Below are 21,772 nucleotides of genomic sequence, written 5' to 3' on the forward strand. Positions count from 1 at the left end.
ACCGGGACTTGGGGCTGTGCTTTCCGAGCGCCCCCCAGCCTGGGGCCGAATGGACAGGGGGCTCCCAGGCCTCCTTTTGGTGGAGTCGTTGCAGGCAAAGTCCCATTTGAAGCCTGCATGGAGCTGGCCGGAGCCGCCTCTGCGGACTTGCCCGCCCAGAGCCCCGCTGTGCGGAATCCCAGGACCCCGAGATTACAACCTGAGCCGAAGACAGGCACTTCACCGACCGAGCCCCCGAGGTGCCCCCCGCCTCGTTATCTTTAATGCCATCTTAGATGCTCCCTAGGACGTAGGTGAGCCCAAGAGTGGCGATCCTTTCAGGTGCATTAGTCTTTGTGGAACCTACCAGAAGCAGTGTGAGCGGCCCCCAGCTGCGGTGGCTTTCTCGCTCCATCTTCCTGGTGCCTGCCTTGAGGGCTCGCTTCCTCTTCCTTCACGCCCTGGGGAACTTCTCTGCAGCCCTAGGCTGGTCCTCAATCGCCTCCCCCTTCTCTCTCATTACAGAAGAGCCCACAGTACTTCCACCACTGGCTGCCTTTAATATCCTATTCCAGTACCACCCTGTGCGGCGGGAGGAGGGCTCAGTGGGTCCCCACGCGGCCACCTGTGGAGCGTTTCCCCCTCCGTCTCTTCATCCCTTCCTCCCGGGAAACCCTCACGGCCCGGTTAAGCCCTGTCCTGCCGGCCCCTTGCTCCCCGGGAGCCCGCTCAGAGCTTTCAGTGCAAATGCTGTCCGGCTCAGCCTCTTCCCCTGCACTGCCCCCAAGTCCCGCACGGCCTCAGCCTGCTCTGTGCTCTGTGACTGCGATGCTCCTGTCCTTGTCGTTGTCAATGTCCTTGTCCCCTTAGCCAGCAACCATACTCCTTTTCCTCACTTTTAATGACAGACTGAACCAGTAAACACCCCACAGTGCTATCTGCTTTCTCACTCTTGGAGCCAGTGTTAGCTGAGAAATGTCCTGAGGGGTGGGTTGTTCATGCTTGACTTTATCCCACTCCCCAACGTCAGCTCGAGGCCTCACGGGAGTTCAGTATTCCTTGGATTCTTTTGAATTGATTAGTGCTTTGTTTGACATTGTCCTCTAACCCCAAATATATACCATCTAACCCCAAAAGCTTATAGGGATCATAAAAAAATCAGACTTTTAAAAAGGTGTAGTAGAGGAACAGGATTCTAATATGATGACTGTAACTGAGCGACAGATTCACCCCCCGGGCTTACCGGCAGCCAAGGCAAAAAGGGAAGCTAGACCAACTGAATAATTCTTCTAATAGTCTGATGAAAGAATGCAAACAGTTTTGAGAAACACTTTTTTTTTCCTGGGATCAATTTTAGGAATTTATTGCATAGATCTTTGATAGGGGATGCTGCAGAACAAAACAGATACCATCGTTGGCATTCATTTCATGGGAAAATGTGGAAACCACCTCGAGGCCGTTTTTAATACTGCACCTCATTAAGGCAGGTAGCAGGGGCTGTAATACTAAGATACAGCGTGATGAAAAAAGCAAGCCAGTCAAGAAAACAGATGCTTTATCTAAGTATACATTTTTTTCTCTTGATTTCATTTGATCCTAGATATAAACTCAAAATCCCTAAAGAATGAATAGATAAAAATCTCCTTTCTCAAGTAGCAGCTGCCTTAGTTCTTTTGTCTGTACCGTTTTAAAGCCCACCTGAAATGCTGCCTTGGTTACTGGTACTTCCCTGAGCAGCCTCATTTTCTCTCTTCCCTGAGCTCTCATGGTTTGGGCTTGTGCCCCAGTTCACAAGGACTTGAGAGTTTGCCAGGACTGCCCTACTGAGCAGTCGAGTCCCCGAAGCAGGACCATGGGTGATGTAGGGTCCTGTCTCTCATAGCACCTATCTGAGTGTTTTGCATGTAACAGGATCTCAAATATTCATGGACTAATCACTGCATTATCTGTAGTGCCAAAGTATCCACTGAACGGTCTGATAATTCCTAGTGTTTAAATAGCTCAGCATTTTTTTTTTTTTTTGGATTTTATTTATTTGAGAGAGAGAGAGTGTGTGTGTGTGTGTGTGTGTGTGTGTGCACAAACACAAGCCTGGGGGAGAGGCAGAAAAGGGAAAGGACCCATGTGGGACTCTATCCCAGGACCCTGGGATCATGACCTGAGATGAGGGCAGGCATTTAACTGACTGAGCCACCCAGGCGCCCCTAAGCATTTCATGTTAAATAGCTCGGAATATTTCTAAGTTGAGAAATGCCTCAAGAGAAAAACGCCTCCGTTAATGTCTTGCTTTTGGCCTGTCTTTGTTACAGGTGCACAGTTGTGGAGAAGCCTCAGCGAAAGGTAAGGAACTTGGTTTGTTTGTTTTGTTTTCCAATGTTATCGCCTAAGAGTAAGGTAGGTGACTGAGCTTCCAAGATTTAAATCCATCAATTAGCTCTCTCCTTTAAAATTGACATTATGTTTTAGAACAGTTGAGATTTACAGAAAAATCGAGAAGAGAGTACAGAATTTCCATATACAAAGACTACATTCCTTACCTTTCTTCTCTTCACGTAGTAATGTTACATTACCCCCATACGTCGTCGTCATTAATGAGCCCATAATCAATATTTTCTTATTAGCTAAAATCCATACTATGTACAGATTTCCCTAGTTTTCGCCTGATGTCCTTTTTTGGTTCTAGGATCCCCATCCAGGATTCCACAGTGCATTTCATAGACATACCTTCTCAGGCTCCTCAGAGTTTTCTTATTTTTGTTGACCTTGACAGTTTGGAGGAGTACTAGTCAGATATACTATAGGGTGTCCCTTTATGAGAATCTGGTGTGCGATTATGGGTTTGGGTAGAGTGCGTTGTCATCAAGGGTACTTCCCATTGATGCGATTTATCACTTATGGTGTTCACCTTGACCACCGGGCCAGAGTAATGTTTGTCAGGTTTCACTAAGTTGGTTATTTTAAGCAGGGGAATCTGCTTGGCAAATCAAATTAAGACCAGAAGGCTGTGGATAAGTACAGGATCAGAAAAGTTAAAAATAGAGCTACCCTATGACCCAGCGATTGCACTACTGGGCATTTACCCCAAAGATACAGATGTGGTAAAAAGAAGGGCCATGTGCACCCCAATGTTCATAGCAGCAGTGGCCACAATCACCAAACCGTGGAGGGAGCTGAGATGCCCTTCAACAGACGAATGGATAAGGAAGATGTGGTCCATATATACAATGGAGTATTATGCCTCCATCAGAAAGGATGAATACCCAACTTTTGTATCAACAGGAATGGGACTGGAGGAGATTATGCTGAGTGAAATAAGTCCAACAGGGAAAGACAAATAGCATATGGTTTCACTTCTATGTGGAGCATAAGGAATAGCATGGAGGGCTTTAGGAGAAGGGAGGGGAAAACGAAGGGGGGATCAGAATGGGAGATGAACCATGAGAGACTATGGACTCCGGGAATCAAACTGAGGGTTTTAGAGGAGCGGGGTGGGGGGATGGATGAGCCCGGTGGTGGGTGTTAAGGAGGGCGCGGATTACATGGAGCACTGGGTGTTCTATGCAAACAGTGAGTCATGGAACACAATATCAGTAACTAATGATGTACTGTATGGTGACTGATGTAACATCATCATCATCATCATCATCATAATAGAACAGAATCAGAGAAAATGAAAAATAACTTTTTATTTTTTTAAGACGTATTTATCTCAGTGAGAGAGGGGCAAAGAGCGAGCACAAGATGGGGGTGGGGGGGTGCAGAAGGAGAGGGAGAAAAAAACTCCAGCAGACTCCCACTGAGCGAGGAGCCTAGTGCAGGGCTCAGTTTCACAACCCTAAGATTATGACCTGAACCCAAACCAAGAGTCGGTTACATATCCAACTGCGCCACACAGGTGCCCTGGAAATAACCTGTCATTTTAAGGGAGGGTCTCATTCACTTCACAATTACCTAGATATGTATTCAGGTTCATCCAGGTCCCTGTCCCATAGCTGATGGTCTCGCCAAGTTCATTTCACTCTTGGCCTCAGTTCTCATCCGCTGAGGAGGTGAGAGAGAGAATCATTTTAAATATTCCCTCCAGCCCTATAAAGTCTGTAATGCAATTCAAGGTATTAGTGTGTTTGAGATATTGTGATTCATAATAAGAATATAGATGTGGCCTTTGTCCTCAAGTTTCAGAGTCACTAAAGCTTTTGCAGTTTCCTAATTGTTGTGAGAAAGGTGTCTTTTTTATGTTAACGAGGTGGCCTTTCTACTGCACCAAGGACGGGGGTGGGGGGGGCGCTGTCCTGCTCCGGTTCTCTGGGGAAGGGAGAGGGGCTGGAGGTTGAATCAATCACCAATGGCCAATAATTTAATCGATCATGTCTGTGGAATGAAGCCTCCATAAAAACCCAAAAGGACAGAGTTTGGAGAGCTTCCAGGTGGGCGGACACGCAATCTGTGTGGGAGCAGCATGCTGAGGGAGGGCACGGAAGCTCCCCACTCTGTCCCTTTACCTTGCCCTATGCTTCTCTTCTTGCTGGATGTTTCTGAGTTAGCTCTTTTGTAACAAACCTGTAATCTAGTAAGTACAATGTTTGAGTTTTGGGAGCTGCTGGAGCCAATGAATGGAACACAAGGGAGGGGATTACTGGAACCTCCGATCCATAGCAGGTTGGTCAGAAGCACGGCTGACAGCCGGGTTGCACTTGGCATCTGAAGTGGGGGAGGGGACGGTCTTGTGTGCCAGAACCTTAATCTGGGGGCTCTGACATTACCTTCGTCCAGGCAGATAATGTCAAAATCAAGTTGAGTTGTAGAATGCTCAGCTGGTGACCTAGAAGAGCTAGGTGGTGTAGAGAAAGTCCCCCTCCTGCCTGCAGCCACCCTACTCCATCCCGCCCCATGTCAGAATTGGGATCAGAATTTCTAGCTGGTGATTAGCCATGGGATCAAAGAATCACTCCCATTTCTTTCCTTTGATTGTCTTGTTACATTTTTGTTTGACCAGTGACTCTTTAAAAGGGATTTAATCTGCAGTAGGAAGGATACTTTCCGGTATTTTCTCACTGCTTTTTTTCCCCCAGATTTTTTAAAAAAATTCTAGCTAGTTAACATTTAGTGTGATATTGGTTTCAGGAGTAGAATGTAGTGATTTTTCACTTGCGTATAAGTGCTCATCAAAACCAGTGCCCTAGAGACCCATCACCCATCTAGCCCATCCCCCACCCACCTCCCTTAACTCCATAGTTAGGAGTCTCTTATGGTTTGCCTCTTTCTTTTTTTTAATTCCCCTTCCCATGTTCATCTATTTTGTTCCTTAAATCCCACATTTGCGTGAAATCAGGATACCTGTCTTTCTCTGATTGCCTTATTTCACTTAACATAATCCTCTCTGGCTCCATCCATGTCACTGCCAATGGCAAGTTTTCATTCTTTCTGATGGCTGAGTTCCTGCAGTTTCTCCTGCATAATTGTATTCTGTTCTCTCTACATCACAGAGTTGCAAAAATACAATATTTATTCCTCTAATTTCTTTGATTCGGTGTGTTGCTTATGGTGATTCTTGGTGTCTGGTACTGGGCAGTGCTTGTGTTTTCCATATTGAAAAATTCAAAACCACTTTATTTGAAGGACAAAATACAGCGCTGTAGGAGAGGATCTTCTGAGGCAGAAAGGTCCTGTTTTGCTCATGTGAGCTGTGTGGGATTCAGGTCTTTCCATTTCCATGGCTGGTTTGCCCTGTCTCAATCTCAGAACGAGCCAGGCCTTCTCTCGGTGGGGCTTTAATTGCCTCATTTAAAGACCATTACATTCACTGAAAAAAGGTGAAGCAAATAATGGACCAGTCTGTCTTTGTAATGCCTTGTAAAGCTTTTAAATTAAAAAGGAGCTCCTTGCCAAGGGAACTCTTGTGCACTGTTGGTGGGAATGTAAATTGGTGTAGCCACTATGCAAAACGGGATGGAGGTTGCTAAAAACTTAAAAATAGAATTGCCCCATGATCCAGCCATCCCACTGCTGGGTATGCAGCTGAAGGAAAGGACATCACAGCCCCAAACAGATGCTTGCTCCAGATGTCCTGCAGAATTATTCACAACAGCCAAGACATGGAAAGAGCCGAAGTGTCTGAAGGTTGGACAAATGGATATATAGGTATTTCCCTCAACATTTAACATGAAGATGGTGCTGTACATTATGTGTGTAATTTCTCCAGGCATTTAAAGGCTATTCGTAAAGTTCACACGGGTTTTACTGGTAAATGACAATAAAATCAGCATCTAATTTCTGATATTGTCAGTAATACAAGTTGGGTAATTTTTTTTAAAAGATTTTATTTATTTATTTATTTGACAGGGATCACAAGTAGGCAGAGAGGCAGGCAGAGTGAGAGGGGGAAGCAGGCTCCCTGCTGAGCAGAGAGGCCGATGCAGGGCTCAATCCCAGGACACTGAGACCATGACCTGAGCCGAAGGTGCCCCAAAGTTGGGTAAATTTTAATCAAACCCTACTCCTATATTGGTTTTTGTATGTGGAAAGTTGATTTTGTGAAACTGTGGTTCGCAGTGGATAAGTTGTGAGAAGGGCTCATGCTTGACCTACTTCTTTAATAAACAGTAAGTCACTAACTCTACGACCTGGACAGGGTGTATCCAGCACCCAGCGCAGTCTGTCAACTGAACCAAATTACCATCTCTTAGGGCTCATTCCGATTATTGAAATGAAGTCTGACCCTTAGTGTCCTAAGAGCTTTTTATTTCTGCACGTGACTCTGGCAGCTGACTGAGTAAAATCGTGTGTTAACAAAGGAGACATTGTGCACACTGCCTTTTAAAAACAGAAAATTGTTTTCATTTTGACCAGGTTTTCCTAAGTATAAATTAGACAGAAATAACTTCACTTGCATCTATCCTGATCATTCAAAATTTCTTCACAGACTTCTTTAATAGTCGGGTATATTATAACCTGATGAGCTAGTCTCCTCAAAATTCTCATCAAAAATCTTGTTCTATCGGGGCATCTGGGTGGCTCAGTGGGTTAAAGCCTCTGCCTTCGGCTCAGGTTATGATCCCAGGGTCCTGGGATCGAGCCCCTCATGAGGCTCTCTGCTCAGCAGGGAGCCTGCTTCCCTTCCTCTCTGCCTGCCTCTCTGCCTACTTGGGATCTCTCTGTCGTAAATAAATACATTAAAAAAAAATCTTGTTTTATCATTCAGTGCCAATTTATAGAAAATGTCAGTGTTTTTTTTCTTGGCAGCAAAAAGAGTTTGGACATTATGGCTGAGAATGCTGGGATTGTCGAACACGTAACCCTGGGATCTCGACGCCTCTAGCAGAGGGCCCTTCACGGGAATCGGGCAGTGCTTCCCAGTGATTTGCGAGGACGTCACATCTACTTTGCCTCACCTGGAGTTGACTTCGGAGACATAGCAGAGAATTAACAGTCAGCGTTTCTGTTTTGAACAGAAAGCCAGCAGGGATTAGCAAGCGTTGTGAGCTTTTTGCCTCTATTTTGGTCCAATGGCAGGGGTGTTCACCTGCTCTCAGGAGAAATAGCTGTGTGGTCCCACTTCGTGGGATAAAATGCCCTTCTGCCTTGTCAGCTTCCTGATAACTGCCAGTCAGAGCATTCTAGCTGGTTCTATTTTTTTCCAGGGGAAAAGGAGCCAAGAATCTTTGGTTGTAAAACCCAAGTCCTGAGCTTGCCCTGGCTTGTATGCCCAGAACAAACAGAGCATTTAAGTAGGGGCTGTGTAATTAATTAAATCCTTGAGCATGACATTATGTCTCTGTTAAAAGTGAAAAGTCATCTAGCATTTGCTCAACTGTCTCCTCTGAGGAATAGAATTTAGTGCAAAAACTGCGCTTTCAGTACTTATGACTCATCCTTACTCATCAAAATTACATCGACCTGGTGAATTACTAAGTAAAAAGCCCTGCATCTTCACATGGTATCTTTAAAAAGTATCCTTTCTTTGCTGCTAGGCACAGACAGCAATGATTTTTGACTTGTGCAATGAAACGGGTCCATTTTACAGTTTGAGCATTTTTGAATGTGTGTTAAAGTCACCTTGTGACGTGTGTTTCGTAACCATGCCCTTGTCCCTTTGTCATAAGGCATTATATTTGAAACCTGGATTTTTTTTTTTTCCCCAATTTAATTTCAGGCGGAACTTACAGATAGGGGGAGCCACATCTCCCTGAGTTTTAAAAAGAAAATTTTGCTGTGAAGGATACTTTCGTTTGAATTAAATGGGAAGAAAATTGATTTATTTCTAGAAAAAAATATTCCCTTAAAATCAGAGTTTGCTGAAGTTTAGGATAAGCGTATCTAAACTTGAGTAAGTCTTTGGCTGAAGATGTCTGTGCTGGCCCGGGAGCGAAACACTACTGAGATATCTACTCTGCCAAAATAAAAATCCAAACAGGCTTTTATTCCTTTTTTTTTTCCCCAAGAAATAATAATTGAGCATTATTCTGTAGTCCTGTTTTGCACAATGGAGAGTCAAAGCCCCTTTCTTCCTCTCTGTTGAAAAAGAACAGCCCCATTCAGTGACTGATCGATGGCGAGCTCTCAGCCAGAGCTGCTGAGACTTGGTCTGCAAGTTTCTCTAAGTTCTTCATCCAGATTCCAATCTGTTTTATTCATTTTTTAAAGTTGTGCCTTGAAAATCAGACCAGTTTGAAGACAAGAATGGAGCAAAGGACTCTAAGCAGTTTTTAAAGCTGGTGTGCACAGTGATGCGGAGAAACCTACTGCTTCGCTTTTTGCCATGAGTGGTGCACCTACATAGAAAATTATTGACGGGTTTTTGAAAATGCCTCCTGCTAGACATTTAGGGGCTGTCTTTGTGTCTCGGGAGTCTGTCACACTGAAGCGCAGCCCATGTCCAGAATGTGAATTCAAGAGAAAAAGCTCGCCTTGAAATCGACATGGATCCTTCAACCCAAGGATACATTTCCTGAAGCATTAAAAATCAAACCAAAGAGGAAGTGCATTTCTTGGCCCACTGGCTTCATTGACAAGGGCAATCAATGGTTAGACCTGTTTCTGGCTGCATATTCCTTTCATGAGTAACATAGTCTCCTTACATCCAAGCAGATTTATTGAGTCAAAACATGGACAGAAAGCCAGGGGCCAGGCTGTCTGGGTTTGGGATCAGTAGCCCTTAGATGAGCCCTACATGACTTAAAACTCCAGGCTCTTTAAGTGAAAAGCCCTCAATATTATGTTTTACTATAATGTATCATTTTTTGCATTTGATAGTTTTTGACATTCCTTTACATTAGTGTGACTCCATCACAATCTCATTTAACGTGAGTTCCATCACCCCCATTTTAAAAATTATTGAGAGCTCCTTTATCTTTGCATAATTAAAAGTATGTGTTCACTGCCATTTCCCATGGCAGAGCCTTGAGTCCCTACAGCCCCTTAATAACAAATGAAAACTCTGACTGATCATTTTCACCCACGGTTCAGTTTCTCTTAACCCCATGCTCATTAGGTTTGATTAGGTCGTAGATCCTGAGTTACTGAGGATTTGAAAATGTGGTTTGTTTATACATGTATTAAACTAAGCTAGACTAATTGATGTTACCTAATAGCATTCTTGCTTCATGAGATTTAGGAAAAAAAAAAAAAACAGAGAAAGAATGATTAGTGCGTAGCATTTCTCATAACTTTCACTGGCCTATGTTGTGATTATTTGAGTATAAATTAGGACTTCCAAGATAGCTGGAAGTTTCTGTCTGCCTCTATTTCTCTTTGTTTCTTTACTTTTTTTTTTTTTTCCCCCTGCCTCTGTGTCTCTATCTCTTGATCTCTCTCTGCCTCTCTTTTTTGTCTCTTCTCAGTTTTGGTCTTTTTTTTCTCTCTCTTTGTCTCTGTTTCTTTTTTTCTATTTCTTTCTTTACTGTTCCCAAACATGGGTATCTATAGTCTTTTCAGCTAGTAGTATTTAAAATATCCCCTGCCCCCGATTTTAAAATTAATACATGCTGTTGAAAACTTAAAATATAGGAAACATATAAAGAAGAAAACCTAAATCCCTTATAAATCCATCACCCAGAAATTAAACTCACTCTCAGTTTTGCTTGTTTTCTTCCAGTCTTTTCATAAAATTATATATGTCTGTTTGTCCATCCTCCATCCTTTCAACGAACATTTACTGAGTGCCTTTATTGCCAGTATTTCTAGGCATTTGTGGAAGAAAACACAGCAAACTCTGTCATGTGCTAGTGAGTGAGTCAGAAAATAAATTGCTACCCCACATAATATGTTACATGGTGAACCATGTTCAAGGAAACTAAAGCAGAAGAGGTGATGAGGGGGTATAGGGGTGGGCAGGAGGGCCAGGTTGTAATAATTCAGGCAAGCAAAGACTTGACTGGGGATTTTAAGCAAAGCCTAGGAGGTGAGGTTGTGAATCATGTCTGGTTAAAGAGCTTCTAGGGCAGAGGGAACAAGTGCAAAGGTCCTGAGGTAGGAGCTGTATATGAAGGTGATTGTTTTTTATACCAGTTGAGTTTTTTTTAATGCTGCCATAGTAACTGGAATAAATGGAATATTATGCAGTTTATTAGGATCGTATTATAAAAGTATTTAGCAACCTGACAATTTACCCTTTATTGCTAATTGTCTTAAAAAAAACAAAACCCCCAAACTATAGGTTTAAATAGGTGCCGAAGGTACAATGTAAGACGTTATAATTATATGCTGATACACATGTGGTATCGCCGTGCGAGGGGAATCCAGGTGGTTTTTATTTTCTTGGTTTTGTTGACCCGTATTACATTTCTCTCTCTGTAATGAACATGGCAGCTTTTATCAGGCACAGAGACTGTGAAGGGGGGAGCGCCCCAACAGGCGGAATGAGGTGTGTGACCGTGGCTGTTGGAGGTGACACACGGAAGTCCGCGGGCAATGTGGCTCCAAGGGCCTGATGCCTCCGACGCCGGAGCTGCCGTCCAGAGACCGGGCTCTGGTTACGAGGGGAGAGACTGGCAGGCCCGTCTTTGGAAACAAAGGTCAGGGCCGATGTCCAGAGAAGCAGCTGGGCTCTGCGGAAGGTTGGAGCCTCAGAAATAAGCCAGAGACATTATGGGGATGGGGGTGGGGGTGAACTAGGCCAAGTGCCTCTTGACATTAAGTCTCCTAGGATTGGGGTGAAAAAAAAAGCATGAATGCTTTATTAAGTAATACATGAAAATCATTCATTTCCAAGGTCAGGTGGTGTCTGAGGGTTGGGATAAAATTCTTAAATTCTTCCTTTCTGAGGCCCTGCTACAGGCGCAAGGTTGGGCCTCCACATACAGGGGACGGGACTAACTACATCTTCTCATGTCTGAAGTATGATCCAAGAGTTTGCACTTAAGTAAAATTTGGAAACTCATCATATCACCCAGACTAGGATTCATATCTCTATCCTTATGCTCCAAACTACAGACTTTAGGCAATTCAAACAGGAATGGAGCTGAGAAGACCTTGTTTTCTCTTCTGAACAACCCACCCCTGGGTTGGGGGTCTGTCTGTCTGTCTGTCCATCTATCAGTTATTAATCTATCAATCTACTAACTTACACACATTCCGTAATTATACTTTAATGATAATATTTGATATTCTGAGTAATATAACATAATGTTATATTATATTGTTATATATTATAATAAAATGAATACACATGAGCCTTTCCCTGCGACAGGATTGATGCTACTGTCTCTCCTTTACCTTCCTCTTCTGGAAGAGCTGCCTCCTCATGCCAAAGGCAAGAATGATCCCAAATTTTGTGGTCTTCATTCCATTGCTTTAAAAAAGTGATATATCATGTATATGTGTATGTGTGTGTGTGTGTATATATATATATATATATATATATATATATATATATACTGAAATTATATGGACACCTATTCCTTAGATTTTTTTGGAGTCTATGAAAATGGTACCATATTTATGTCATCTTCTAGAACTAACGTCAACACTAAATGTTTTTTAAACAATAATCCATGTTGCTGTGTATAGCTGCGGTTCATTCTGGGTTGTTGCTGCGTAATATCCCACCATAGGACTACACCACGTTTTTTTTAATATGTTGTCTTTTCACTGGACTTCAGGCATTTTCTTTTACCAGACTGTCCACTGCTTCTTTGAGTTTCTGAGTTTACTACATGGCACTACTACAAATCACAAAAAGAAAAAAAGTAAATGCCCAGCACATAAAGTGAATAGTTTCTCAGGCAAGAACACTGCGTGTTTGCAAGCGTGTAAAATCTGTTCCAGCACTGGGGCCCAGACCCAGTGTAGAAGGGTTTCTTGCCACGTGGCGCTGTTGGCACGCTGGCTGCCACTAGAGGGCGTGGGAGGGCGGGGACGGGCCTGTGTCCCGAAAGCTAAGAATAACAGGGCTGCTGGTGAAACGTGGCCGCTGGCTGCCGTGTTTCCAGGACTTGCACATTTCACGGCAAAAACATTTGCGTTGCTCCAGTTACAGGAAGAAAATGCAGTGAAAGGCTATGTCTGTCTGTGTACACCTTACCCGTGGATAGACACACTTGTTCGTGGTTTCTGCTCCTCCTACGTTAAAATACCAGGGTAGAGTCGTGACAAAGATGCCTCCCTGGGGGGGGCGGGGGGGGGGACAGACTGGCTGGGGAGGACATTTGCATACAAACCAGCCCCAGTGACTGTGAGCTCACCACCCTTTTACCTCGTGTTTCTGACGTCTCACAAAGTCTTCTGCATGATCTTTATTGTGTGTTCTCCAAAGTCTCAACCTCCCTCACTTGGCTTAGAACTTTCTCCCCTCTTGGACATGAAATGCATTGATGTCCATCCCCTAATGCCCAGAACTTCTCGGTGGCTGTGTGGCTTACACAGCAAGGGGGACTTTGCAGATATGATTAAGTTAAGCTGTTGGCTTTGAGGACAGAGCCCAGGACCATGAGTCAAGGAATGCAGGCCACCTCTGGAAGGTAGAAAAGGCCAGGAAACAGATTCTCCCCCAGAGCTTCTAGAAAGAATGTGACCCAGCAGACCCATTTTAGAGTCTGATCACCAGAACTCGAGGCTGATAAATGTGTGGTTTTCCTCCACCAAATTTGGTGATTCATTACAGCAGCAATAGGAAACCATGTTCCTTCTTTGTGAAAGAACCACCTTTGTTTAGAAAACATCGAGGGTGCAATTGCCAGCTTACATCTCCATCCACTAAAGAAATGCAGGGTGACCCCAATTTGTGGGAGGAAACAAGGAGGCTTGAGGTGCCAGCCAGAGTGGTCGAGTGGACGAGGCACCATACAGGACAGGGAGCCCAGAATGTTCCTACTGGGCAAGTAGGAGCTTGGAAAGGGCACATGAGGTCAAGATGGCCAAGAAGGGTCTTGAAGACACCATGCCTAGAGGTCAGGGGCAAAGAGTGTTTCAAGGAGGAGACTCTACATGGTGCGCTAAGGGCACCAAGGAAGGCCACTGGATTGTATAAAAATATGAGTGTTTGTGGAGAACTTTATAAATAGTTCCCCAAGCTTTTGTTTATACATGTGCAGGAGGCAGAGACTTTTTGGAGTGAAAAACCAAATTAAGGGGCTTATGGATAAAACAGGGGCTGAGAAAATGGAGGTGGGTAGTGTGAACCACACATTTGAAAATATTGGCAGTGGGTGTGTGGAGAGAAATGAATCCATGAAGAGGGAAAGCCACATTTTGTTTTTTGTTCATTTTTTTAAAATTGTGGTTAGAAGAGCCATAATTTACCATGAGTGACCTTTTGTACCTTCTCAGTATCTGGCAGCCATCACCACTGTTGGGTTCCAGAATATTCTCTCACCCGAAAAGGAAGCCCTATCCCCCTTCCCTCTAGCTCCTGGCAAACCACGAGTCTGATTTCCATCTTCATGGATTTGCCTTCTTCTAGATATTTCCCACAAATCATACAATGCACGGCCTTCTTGTGTCTGGCTAGTCTCACGTAGCATCGCGTTTTTAAGGCTCATCTATTCCATATTGGGTGTTAGCACTTCATTCCTTTCTAGGGCTGAAAAATATTCCATTATTTGTAGAGATCACATTTCGCTTCTCTGGTCAGCTGTGGATGGACATTTAGGTTGGTTCTGCCTTTGGACTGTGGTGACGGGTGAGCAGCTTGGTTTCTCCTGTTTGGTTTTGTTTTCAGGACAGGGAGGCACGCCCTGTGGGGGAAGGAGAGGTCTGCGGCCAGGCACGACTGCTTCCGTCCAGCAGACGGCACCTTGGACCAACCGCCTGGCTGCTGGGGGCCAGTCTGCACTGTCCTGAGGGGGCAAGATCCTGTCCGAGGAGAGAGGGGAAACCTGGGCAAGGGGTGGGCTTTGCTCATCGTCCACGAATCCTATGGGAAACTGGAAGGTAGCATTAGGAAAGTGGGCTCAGGCCAGAAGAGTGTGCCCTTCACTTATCATTTTAGTCATGCTCCCTTTCTCATTTATTTTTTAAAGGGGAGAAGGCATGCAGGAAGGAGGGAAATGGGGGGGCATGTTATTATTAGAGGTATCTGGTAAAAGGAGGCAAAAATGTGTGATACAGTATCCGTATTGGGTAGATTGCATTGCCTGAGTGCTATTTATTAGGTTTTTTTGAAGGCTATTCTTACTTGTGCCTGTTTTTAATACCTGAACAACTGGGAGAGAGAACTTATAATCCTGTAGTCATTTGGCTTGTATTCTTAGAGTATTTTTAAACGCTAACTTTCAGAGCCATCTAATGTCACTTTAAAACACAAGGAGTGCTTCCAGTATTCATTTCTCCTGATCTGTAGGTTTTAGATTGTGAATAGTATTTTTACTTCCACTGAAAATACACTCTGCCCCCCCCCCCCAGCTCTTTCTTGATGTTTGCCTAAATTATTTTGGTCAGTTGTCATTATCTTTATTAAACTGAGCACTGATATTTTCAGTCATGACTTAAGAATCATCTGCTACGGAGAGAAAACTGTCTGAATTCCAAAGCTTATTAAGCTGAACATCCTCGAGTCAGAAATGGATGTGTATTTTGAATAAATTGCACATTTAAATACTTTTTTTTTTCCCAGAGACTAGATTCAAATGAAATCATCTTGCTTTAAAGGGCTTTTCATGACTGCAGCAGGCTGGGAATGTGAAATAAGGATTCAGTAATTGAGAAAATTTTTAAACGAAGACTCCATAATTAAAAGAAAAGAAACTTGTGTTTCTGTTTGTTTTATTTTTTTTTAAGATTTTATTTATTTATTCATGAGAGACAGAGAGGACAGAGGCAGAGAGAGAAGCAGACTCCCCACTGAACAGGGAGCCCAATGTAGGACTTGATCCCAGGACCCCTGGGATCATGACCTGAGCCGAAGGCAGACGCTTAACTGACTGAGCCACTCAAGCTCCCTGAAACTTGTATTTTTAAATGGAGAAATTGATCTGAAACTGATTTGAGGTCAAAACAAGAGTGTCCTAATCTAGGTCCTCATGAAAGTGGAATACGAAAGACTTCTATTCTCTACAGTCTTGCTTACATATAGCGAGGTGATTGAGTTGGACCATTTGTACTTACCTAATGGAAGGGAGGAAGGGATCTTGGTTTGAAGAATTTGTTTGTCCTCTTTGTGGAGGACACATGGGAAATAAATCAGAGACTGACTTAGAAGGTTGGCTTTGTTCCTTGATCAAGGCACAAGAGTCCTCAACATGGAAAGACAATATGGCTGGTAACTTTTCTCATGCTGGTTAGACTATGGGATTGATAATAGCAAGAAGATAAAACCTTGAAGAAAATTCTTTCTTTTGGTACTTCCCAACTGATTTCTGGAATAGAAGAAAAGTTGTTCCTGGCTAAGTAGGTGCTTTCGAGAAGTAGAGAGAGGCAGGGAAAAGTTGACACTGTTCCTTTTACCAGAGCTGAGACTGTCATCGATGCTGTGTCTACGCCTTTGTCTGAGCTCACCACCTAGACTTTGTGTGAACGCTTGGGCCAAGATTCTCTCTGTGCCCCTGTCCCTCATTTTGCCCTTTTAAACTTAATAATGAGGGGAAATAGAGGGAATTTCACTGATGGATACGGTTCATATGAATGCAGATTTAGGGAGCAGGGTGAAGCTATAGGCAGTCCAAGCCTGGAAAGTATCTTTATGAAACAAAATCATAATGTTAAGCTGTCAGCACTCTGAGTACTCAGTCCAGAGGGATTATTGCTAGTAGCTTTTGGTTAAATAGTTCTAGCACCTCATGACCTTCCTTTTTATTTTATTTTATTTTTATTTTTTTAAATATTTCATTTTTTTATTTGACAGATAGAGATCACAAGTAGGCAGAGAGGCAGGCAGAGAGAGAGGGAGGAGGAAGCAGGCTCCCCACTGAGCAGAGAGCCCCATGCAGGGCTCGATCCCAGGACCCTGGGATCATGACCTGAGCTGAAGGCAGAGGCTTTAACCCACTGAGCCACCCAGGCGCCCTGACCCTCCTTTTTAGATACAAAGAAGAAATGTTCCATTTCATGTTCTTTTTTGGGTACTCTTTCCTGTCTGTTACCATTGTGTTCTGGAACTCCTGAATTACATCGTTATTTCGAGGGATGTTGTGAATACTTGGGTGTGAGTCATGGGTCGTGAGCTGTTTTCAGGCACATGCTGCCTTCACTCCTATTTTGACACCTTTGGAAGACAACTTGACAGTCACTACCACAGGTCTGACATTGTGGTAAGGTCTGAGAAGAAGTGGGAGTCACATGGCTAGGTCACCTAACATCAAGACAGTATCAAGAGCAAAGTCATCAATCAATCTTGATTACCCTCCCCTCTCCCAGCCCTCCAGTCTGATAGATCCTGGCTCCTTTTCCATGTTATATAGAATTAGAAAATGCAGACAAAATATAAAAGTGGATCTATATAAAATATTGTTGGTCAAAAAGGCTGTAATACAGTGCTCTCAAGATCTTCTAAATATATATATATATATATATATATATATATATATATATATTTAATCAGCAGTCCACCTGAAGCTAAACAGAAACAGGACTGATAACAAATATGTCATGATTCTCCAATTGCCATACTTTTCTCTTTTTTTTTTTTTTTAAAGATTTTATTTATTTGACAGACAGATCACAAGTAGACAGAGAGGCAGGCAGAGAGAGAGGAAGGGAAGCAGGCTCCCTGCTGAGCAGAGAGCCCGACACGGGGCTCCATCCCAGGACCCTGGGATCATGACCTGGGCTGAAGGCAGAGGCTTAATCCACTGAGCCACCCAGGTGCCCCCATACTTTTCTCTTTATGGAGTAAGGAGCTATCATGGTCACGTATTGCTGTGTAATACAGTGTAATACAGATCTGTGTAATACAGATGTAATCTGTGTAATACAGATACACCTGTAATACAGGTGTAATCTGTGTAATACAGATCTCAGGGGCACACAGTTAGCATTTGCTTCTTGCTCGGGTATCTGTAGACCAGCTGGGGTTCATCTGGTTTGGGCTGGACGTGGCTCCAAGCTTTGGGTGTATCTAGGCCTCCTCCTCAGCCTTTCAGCCTTGTTGGATTAGAGGCTATCCAAGGCAAATTGTTCTTAGGGACAAAGACTGTAGGAACCTAAAAGGGCAAACCCAATCATTCATGCACATTTTAGGCTTCTCCCTGTTAATTTCCAGTTGGTCAAAGGAAGTCACTGATCAAGGAAGTCAAAGGGGAAAATGCATCCCCTTTCTATAGGATGTGACAAGGGTGTGGACATGTAACACTACTACAGGGTTTAAAGAATTGCGACTCATAATTTGGTCTGGCATTAGGGTTTTTTATTATTAGGTTAGGATATTTTTCATATGGTTATATTGGTTTTTATTCTATGTTCCAAATATTTTTTGATGTTGTGTATTTTTTTTTTCATTTATAGGATAAAAGCTTTTAAGTCTGGTTTCCCTATTTATTTCTGAAGATAGCTACTTTAACCACCTTTTCTTAACCCTTAGTATTTATAGGAACTTCTTGGATTTTTGCCAAAACTAAAATTTAGTGTTACCCAGCACAAATTTTAAGGAATTTACTCAGTTCCTTATTACTCTTCTATCTTTCCAAACCGGAACCATTTTACCCACTAATGATTGGAGGATATGAAATTATTGGCAAATTTAACATTGTGGTGGTGCATACGTGTGTGTGTTCATATAGTCAGAGCTGAAGGGATTTTTTTTTGTTTTATTTTAGAGAGAGCGACCAAGCACATCCGTGTGTAAGTGGGTTCGGGAGGGACAGGGGAGAAAAAGAGAGAGAATCTTAAGCAGTTTCCACACCCAGTGCAGAACCCGACATGGGACTCAGTCTTACCACCCTGAGATCATGACCTGAGCTGAAACAGGTCAGTGGGACAGTTAACCGACTGACCCACCCAGATGCTCCTAGAGCTCAAGGGCTTTCTAAAAGCTACTGTAATTATAGGGCTGACCACTGAACGTATTATATATCTTTATATTTGTAGAAGGGCCTCACTACACATACTGAAAGGAGGACTTAGAAGAACCAGGTACATTCTGTAACAAAATCATCCACCTCTCTGGAGCCGACATTAATGTTGCTAAAACAGGAGTTACTGTTTCGGGACCATAAGTTCCCATTGTCAGTAACACACTCATGGTTCTTCAGCAAAGTTAATGAGAGAAGCAGTTGTGGGCTAAGCTCTGTGAGCGGAAGAGAGTGAAGGTAGACTGTATTAAAAATGTCTATGTATTTGGAAGAAACCAAATTCCCGTGACCTGGTCAGGAGCTCATTAGCCAGCTACGCTTTCTTGTGATAAAATATCTTTTATCCCGGGCCTGACTCTGAAATGTATCTCTTGAACTTCTTGTGATATTTGTAAAGGAAAGAAACACTTGACCAATGTCAGTTTTTTGGTTGTGAACAGAGAAAGGGAGGTGACAATTCCCATGGTCACCCTGTAGTGAGGTGTCGAAGACAGCCTTGCTTTTTTGGATCCCTGCTTAAACTTTGGGGTCCCTTTCCCTGTCAGCGTCTCGAGTGTGAGTCAATGGCTCCATTCTTCCAAGACGCCTGCTGCGTGGAAGGCACTCTGCAGGACATCTAGCACAGGACTGCCATTTATGTCGGGATTTCACTGTATTTCCCTTGATGTTGGAATGGGGGAGAAGGTCTCAAATGCCAGGGAGGCGGTAGAAATAATAAGAGGCTTGTACATTGTCAGGCATAGTCAAAGCTGTGTCAATTCACTTTTCAAATGATTCCTAAGAGATTCCATAGCTGTTTGTTCTACATAAAGAGAGCCTGCGGGCAGCAGGATAAAAAGAGCTGGGGGTATTACATCATCAGAAAGTGTTTTCATTGGTGCATCGTGCCTTAGGAGGAGGAAGTCCTCGATTATATTTAATTTGATTCTGTTTTGCTCATTGAAATGATAATCTTAAGACAATGGAAGAAACAGAGGCAGGATATTTGAAGGCCACCAGATTTTTTTGCTCACATCGATTATATTTCAAAACTGGGGTCTATGGTTTGCATGTATATCAGCATCTGTGTTTTCCAATCAGCTGTAATAATAGGTGTATCGTATTTAAATCATAGCAGGATCTTTGAGGTAATGTGTTGCACCTAACACATGTACCTCTTTTCAAAGGTTGAGTATTTCTTTTTTTTAGAAAAGATTTATTTATTTTAGAGAAGACGGGGGTTGGGGGAGGATAGAAGGAGAGATTTGTGCAATGAAAAAACAGAAGTACCAAAGGAAATTTTCTTTTTAGTCTTTTGTTTTGTTTTACCTTGAGATTTTGGTCATTGAATCTCATAGCTTGGTTTTCCATGTCCTGTGAAGACTGGAATTGTTTCGCTTCTCTCATTACAGGATACAGGTTTCAGCGCCCCATGCATGTGATATGTTTTGTCCTAACCCAGCAGTGCATCTGGTCCAGGACCTTTACCTTGGCCCCCTGCAGGGTCTGTGCTTCAGATGACCTTGGGGCGGCATTGTGGATGGGGAAAACCACGAGTCTCTAATTTACCTGTCTTTCCAAGGAAGCTTCAGTGGTCCTGGCAAACAGAAACCCCTCCATCTAGCGTTAATAAGGGAGGAGTTCTTTTTTGGACTCAGAGTATCCCATGGAAACTGGAACCAAATAATGCAAGGAAGCAGAGGCTAGAAAGTTACCAGGAACAGAAGCCGCTTGCAGTACAGAAGCTTGGAGTGCGGTGAAGGGTAGTTGAGGAAGTGGGAGGAGCCTGGATGATGGTGCTATTAGTCTCAGTCTCCATCATCTATCAGTGCTCAATATTGCTGGGCACAGTGCTGGACACTTTCCGTGTTACCTAATTTATCCTCAGAACAGTGGATGAGGTGCGAAGTCGTAGCCCCATTTACGAGACAAGGACACCAAAACCTGGGTAAATTACTTGACCAAAGTGGTGGAGGAAAACTTTCCATGCCCATCCCTCCCCAGAGCCAGGCTGAACACCATATCCTACTCTGTCCTCTGTCAACCAGCTTCGATTTCCTTTTCTAGAACATGACCTTGTAAACAATACATTGACAAAGAGAGGAACAGTTAGAATTTAAAGTAAGAATTTAAAATGTTTCATCACATGCCCACTGCCTATGATATGAAAAGGAAAGAGGTGGGGCGCCTGGGTGGCTCAGTGGGTTAAGCCGCTGCCTTCGGCTCAGGTCATGATCTCAGGGTCCTGAGATCGAGCCCCACATTGGGCTCTCTGCTCAGCAGGGAGCCTGCTTCCTCCTCTCTCTCTGCCTGCCTCTCTGCCTACTTGTGAACTGTGTCTGTCAAATAAATAAATAAATAAAATCTTAAAAAAAAAAAAGAGAGACTTTTAATCTCACAAAACAAACTGAGGGTTGCCAGGGGAGGCATGTAGGGAGAGGGTGGTTGGTTTATGGACATTAGGGAGGGTATGTGCTATGGTGAGTGCTGTGAAGTGTGTAAACCTGGCGATTCACAGACCTGTACCCCTGGGGCTAATAATACATTATATGTTAATGAAAAAAAAATGTTCATTTCTGTCATATCAACTGATTTTTTTTCTCTGGCATTGAGTCCCTCCTTATATGTAAAAGAATTAAGTCTTAGAAGAGGATATGGCATCAGTGGAAGAAACATTGGGCTTTGAACACACCAGCTCAACTTGTAGGCCTGTGTCCTCAATGGCTTAAACAAAGCGAGTAGGCTTGCTTTGCAGCTGGGCTAATCAAGGCTGGTGATAACTCAGGAGAACAGAGTCGAGTCCAGAAATCAGACTCACACAGATGTGACAGCTAATTTTCAACAAAATTTCAGAGACAGTTCAGCACAAAGAAATGACTTTTTAACAGGTAGTGTAGAAAAGTTGAATGTCTATATGCAAAAATATAAACTTACATGCATACCTTGCATCATATATAAAAATTAACTCCAAGGGCGTTTAAACAGACTCCAATGTAAACTTACAATATATAAAGCTTCTAGAAGAGAACACAGGAGAAAGTCTTCATAACCTCAAGTTAAGGAAATATTTCTGGAATACAAGACTATAGACGTCATCCATAAAAGAAAAATTTAACAAATTGGACTTGGACTTTGATCTGTAGCAGATCATATTGAGGGAACGAAAAGTCAAGGCACAGATTGGAAGAAAATACTTGCAAACCACGTATCTGAAAATATCTGTATCCAGAGCATATAAAGAACTCTTAAAACTTAATAAGAAAACAAGCATCCCAAATTTTAAAAGTCCAAAGGATTTGAACAGATACTTCCAACAAAGATAAACACATAAAAAGATGCCCCCCATCATTCGTTGTTAGAATCGCAACTTACGG

At 43.1% G+C, this 21,772-nt stretch overlaps 1 protein-coding gene across 1 annotated transcript in view; it reads left to right on the forward strand.

The window, feature by feature from the left end:
* The window catches only part of RETREG1 (reticulophagy regulator 1), a 126,908-nt gene that overhangs the window by 36,322 nt on the left and 68,814 nt on the right, over positions 1-21,772 (forward strand). The window contains exon 3 of the mRNA XM_044233646.1: positions 2,289-2,319. Coding sequence (XP_044089581.1) covers positions 2,289-2,319 — 31 coding nt within the window. The remainder of the gene's footprint in view (positions 1-2,288; positions 2,320-21,772) is intronic.

This window comes from Neovison vison, chromosome 1 (assembly GCF_020171115.1).
Source record: "Neovison vison isolate M4711 chromosome 1, ASM_NN_V1, whole genome shotgun sequence".
In the NCBI taxonomy this organism is placed as follows: domain Eukaryota; kingdom Metazoa; phylum Chordata; class Mammalia; order Carnivora; family Mustelidae; genus Neogale; species Neogale vison.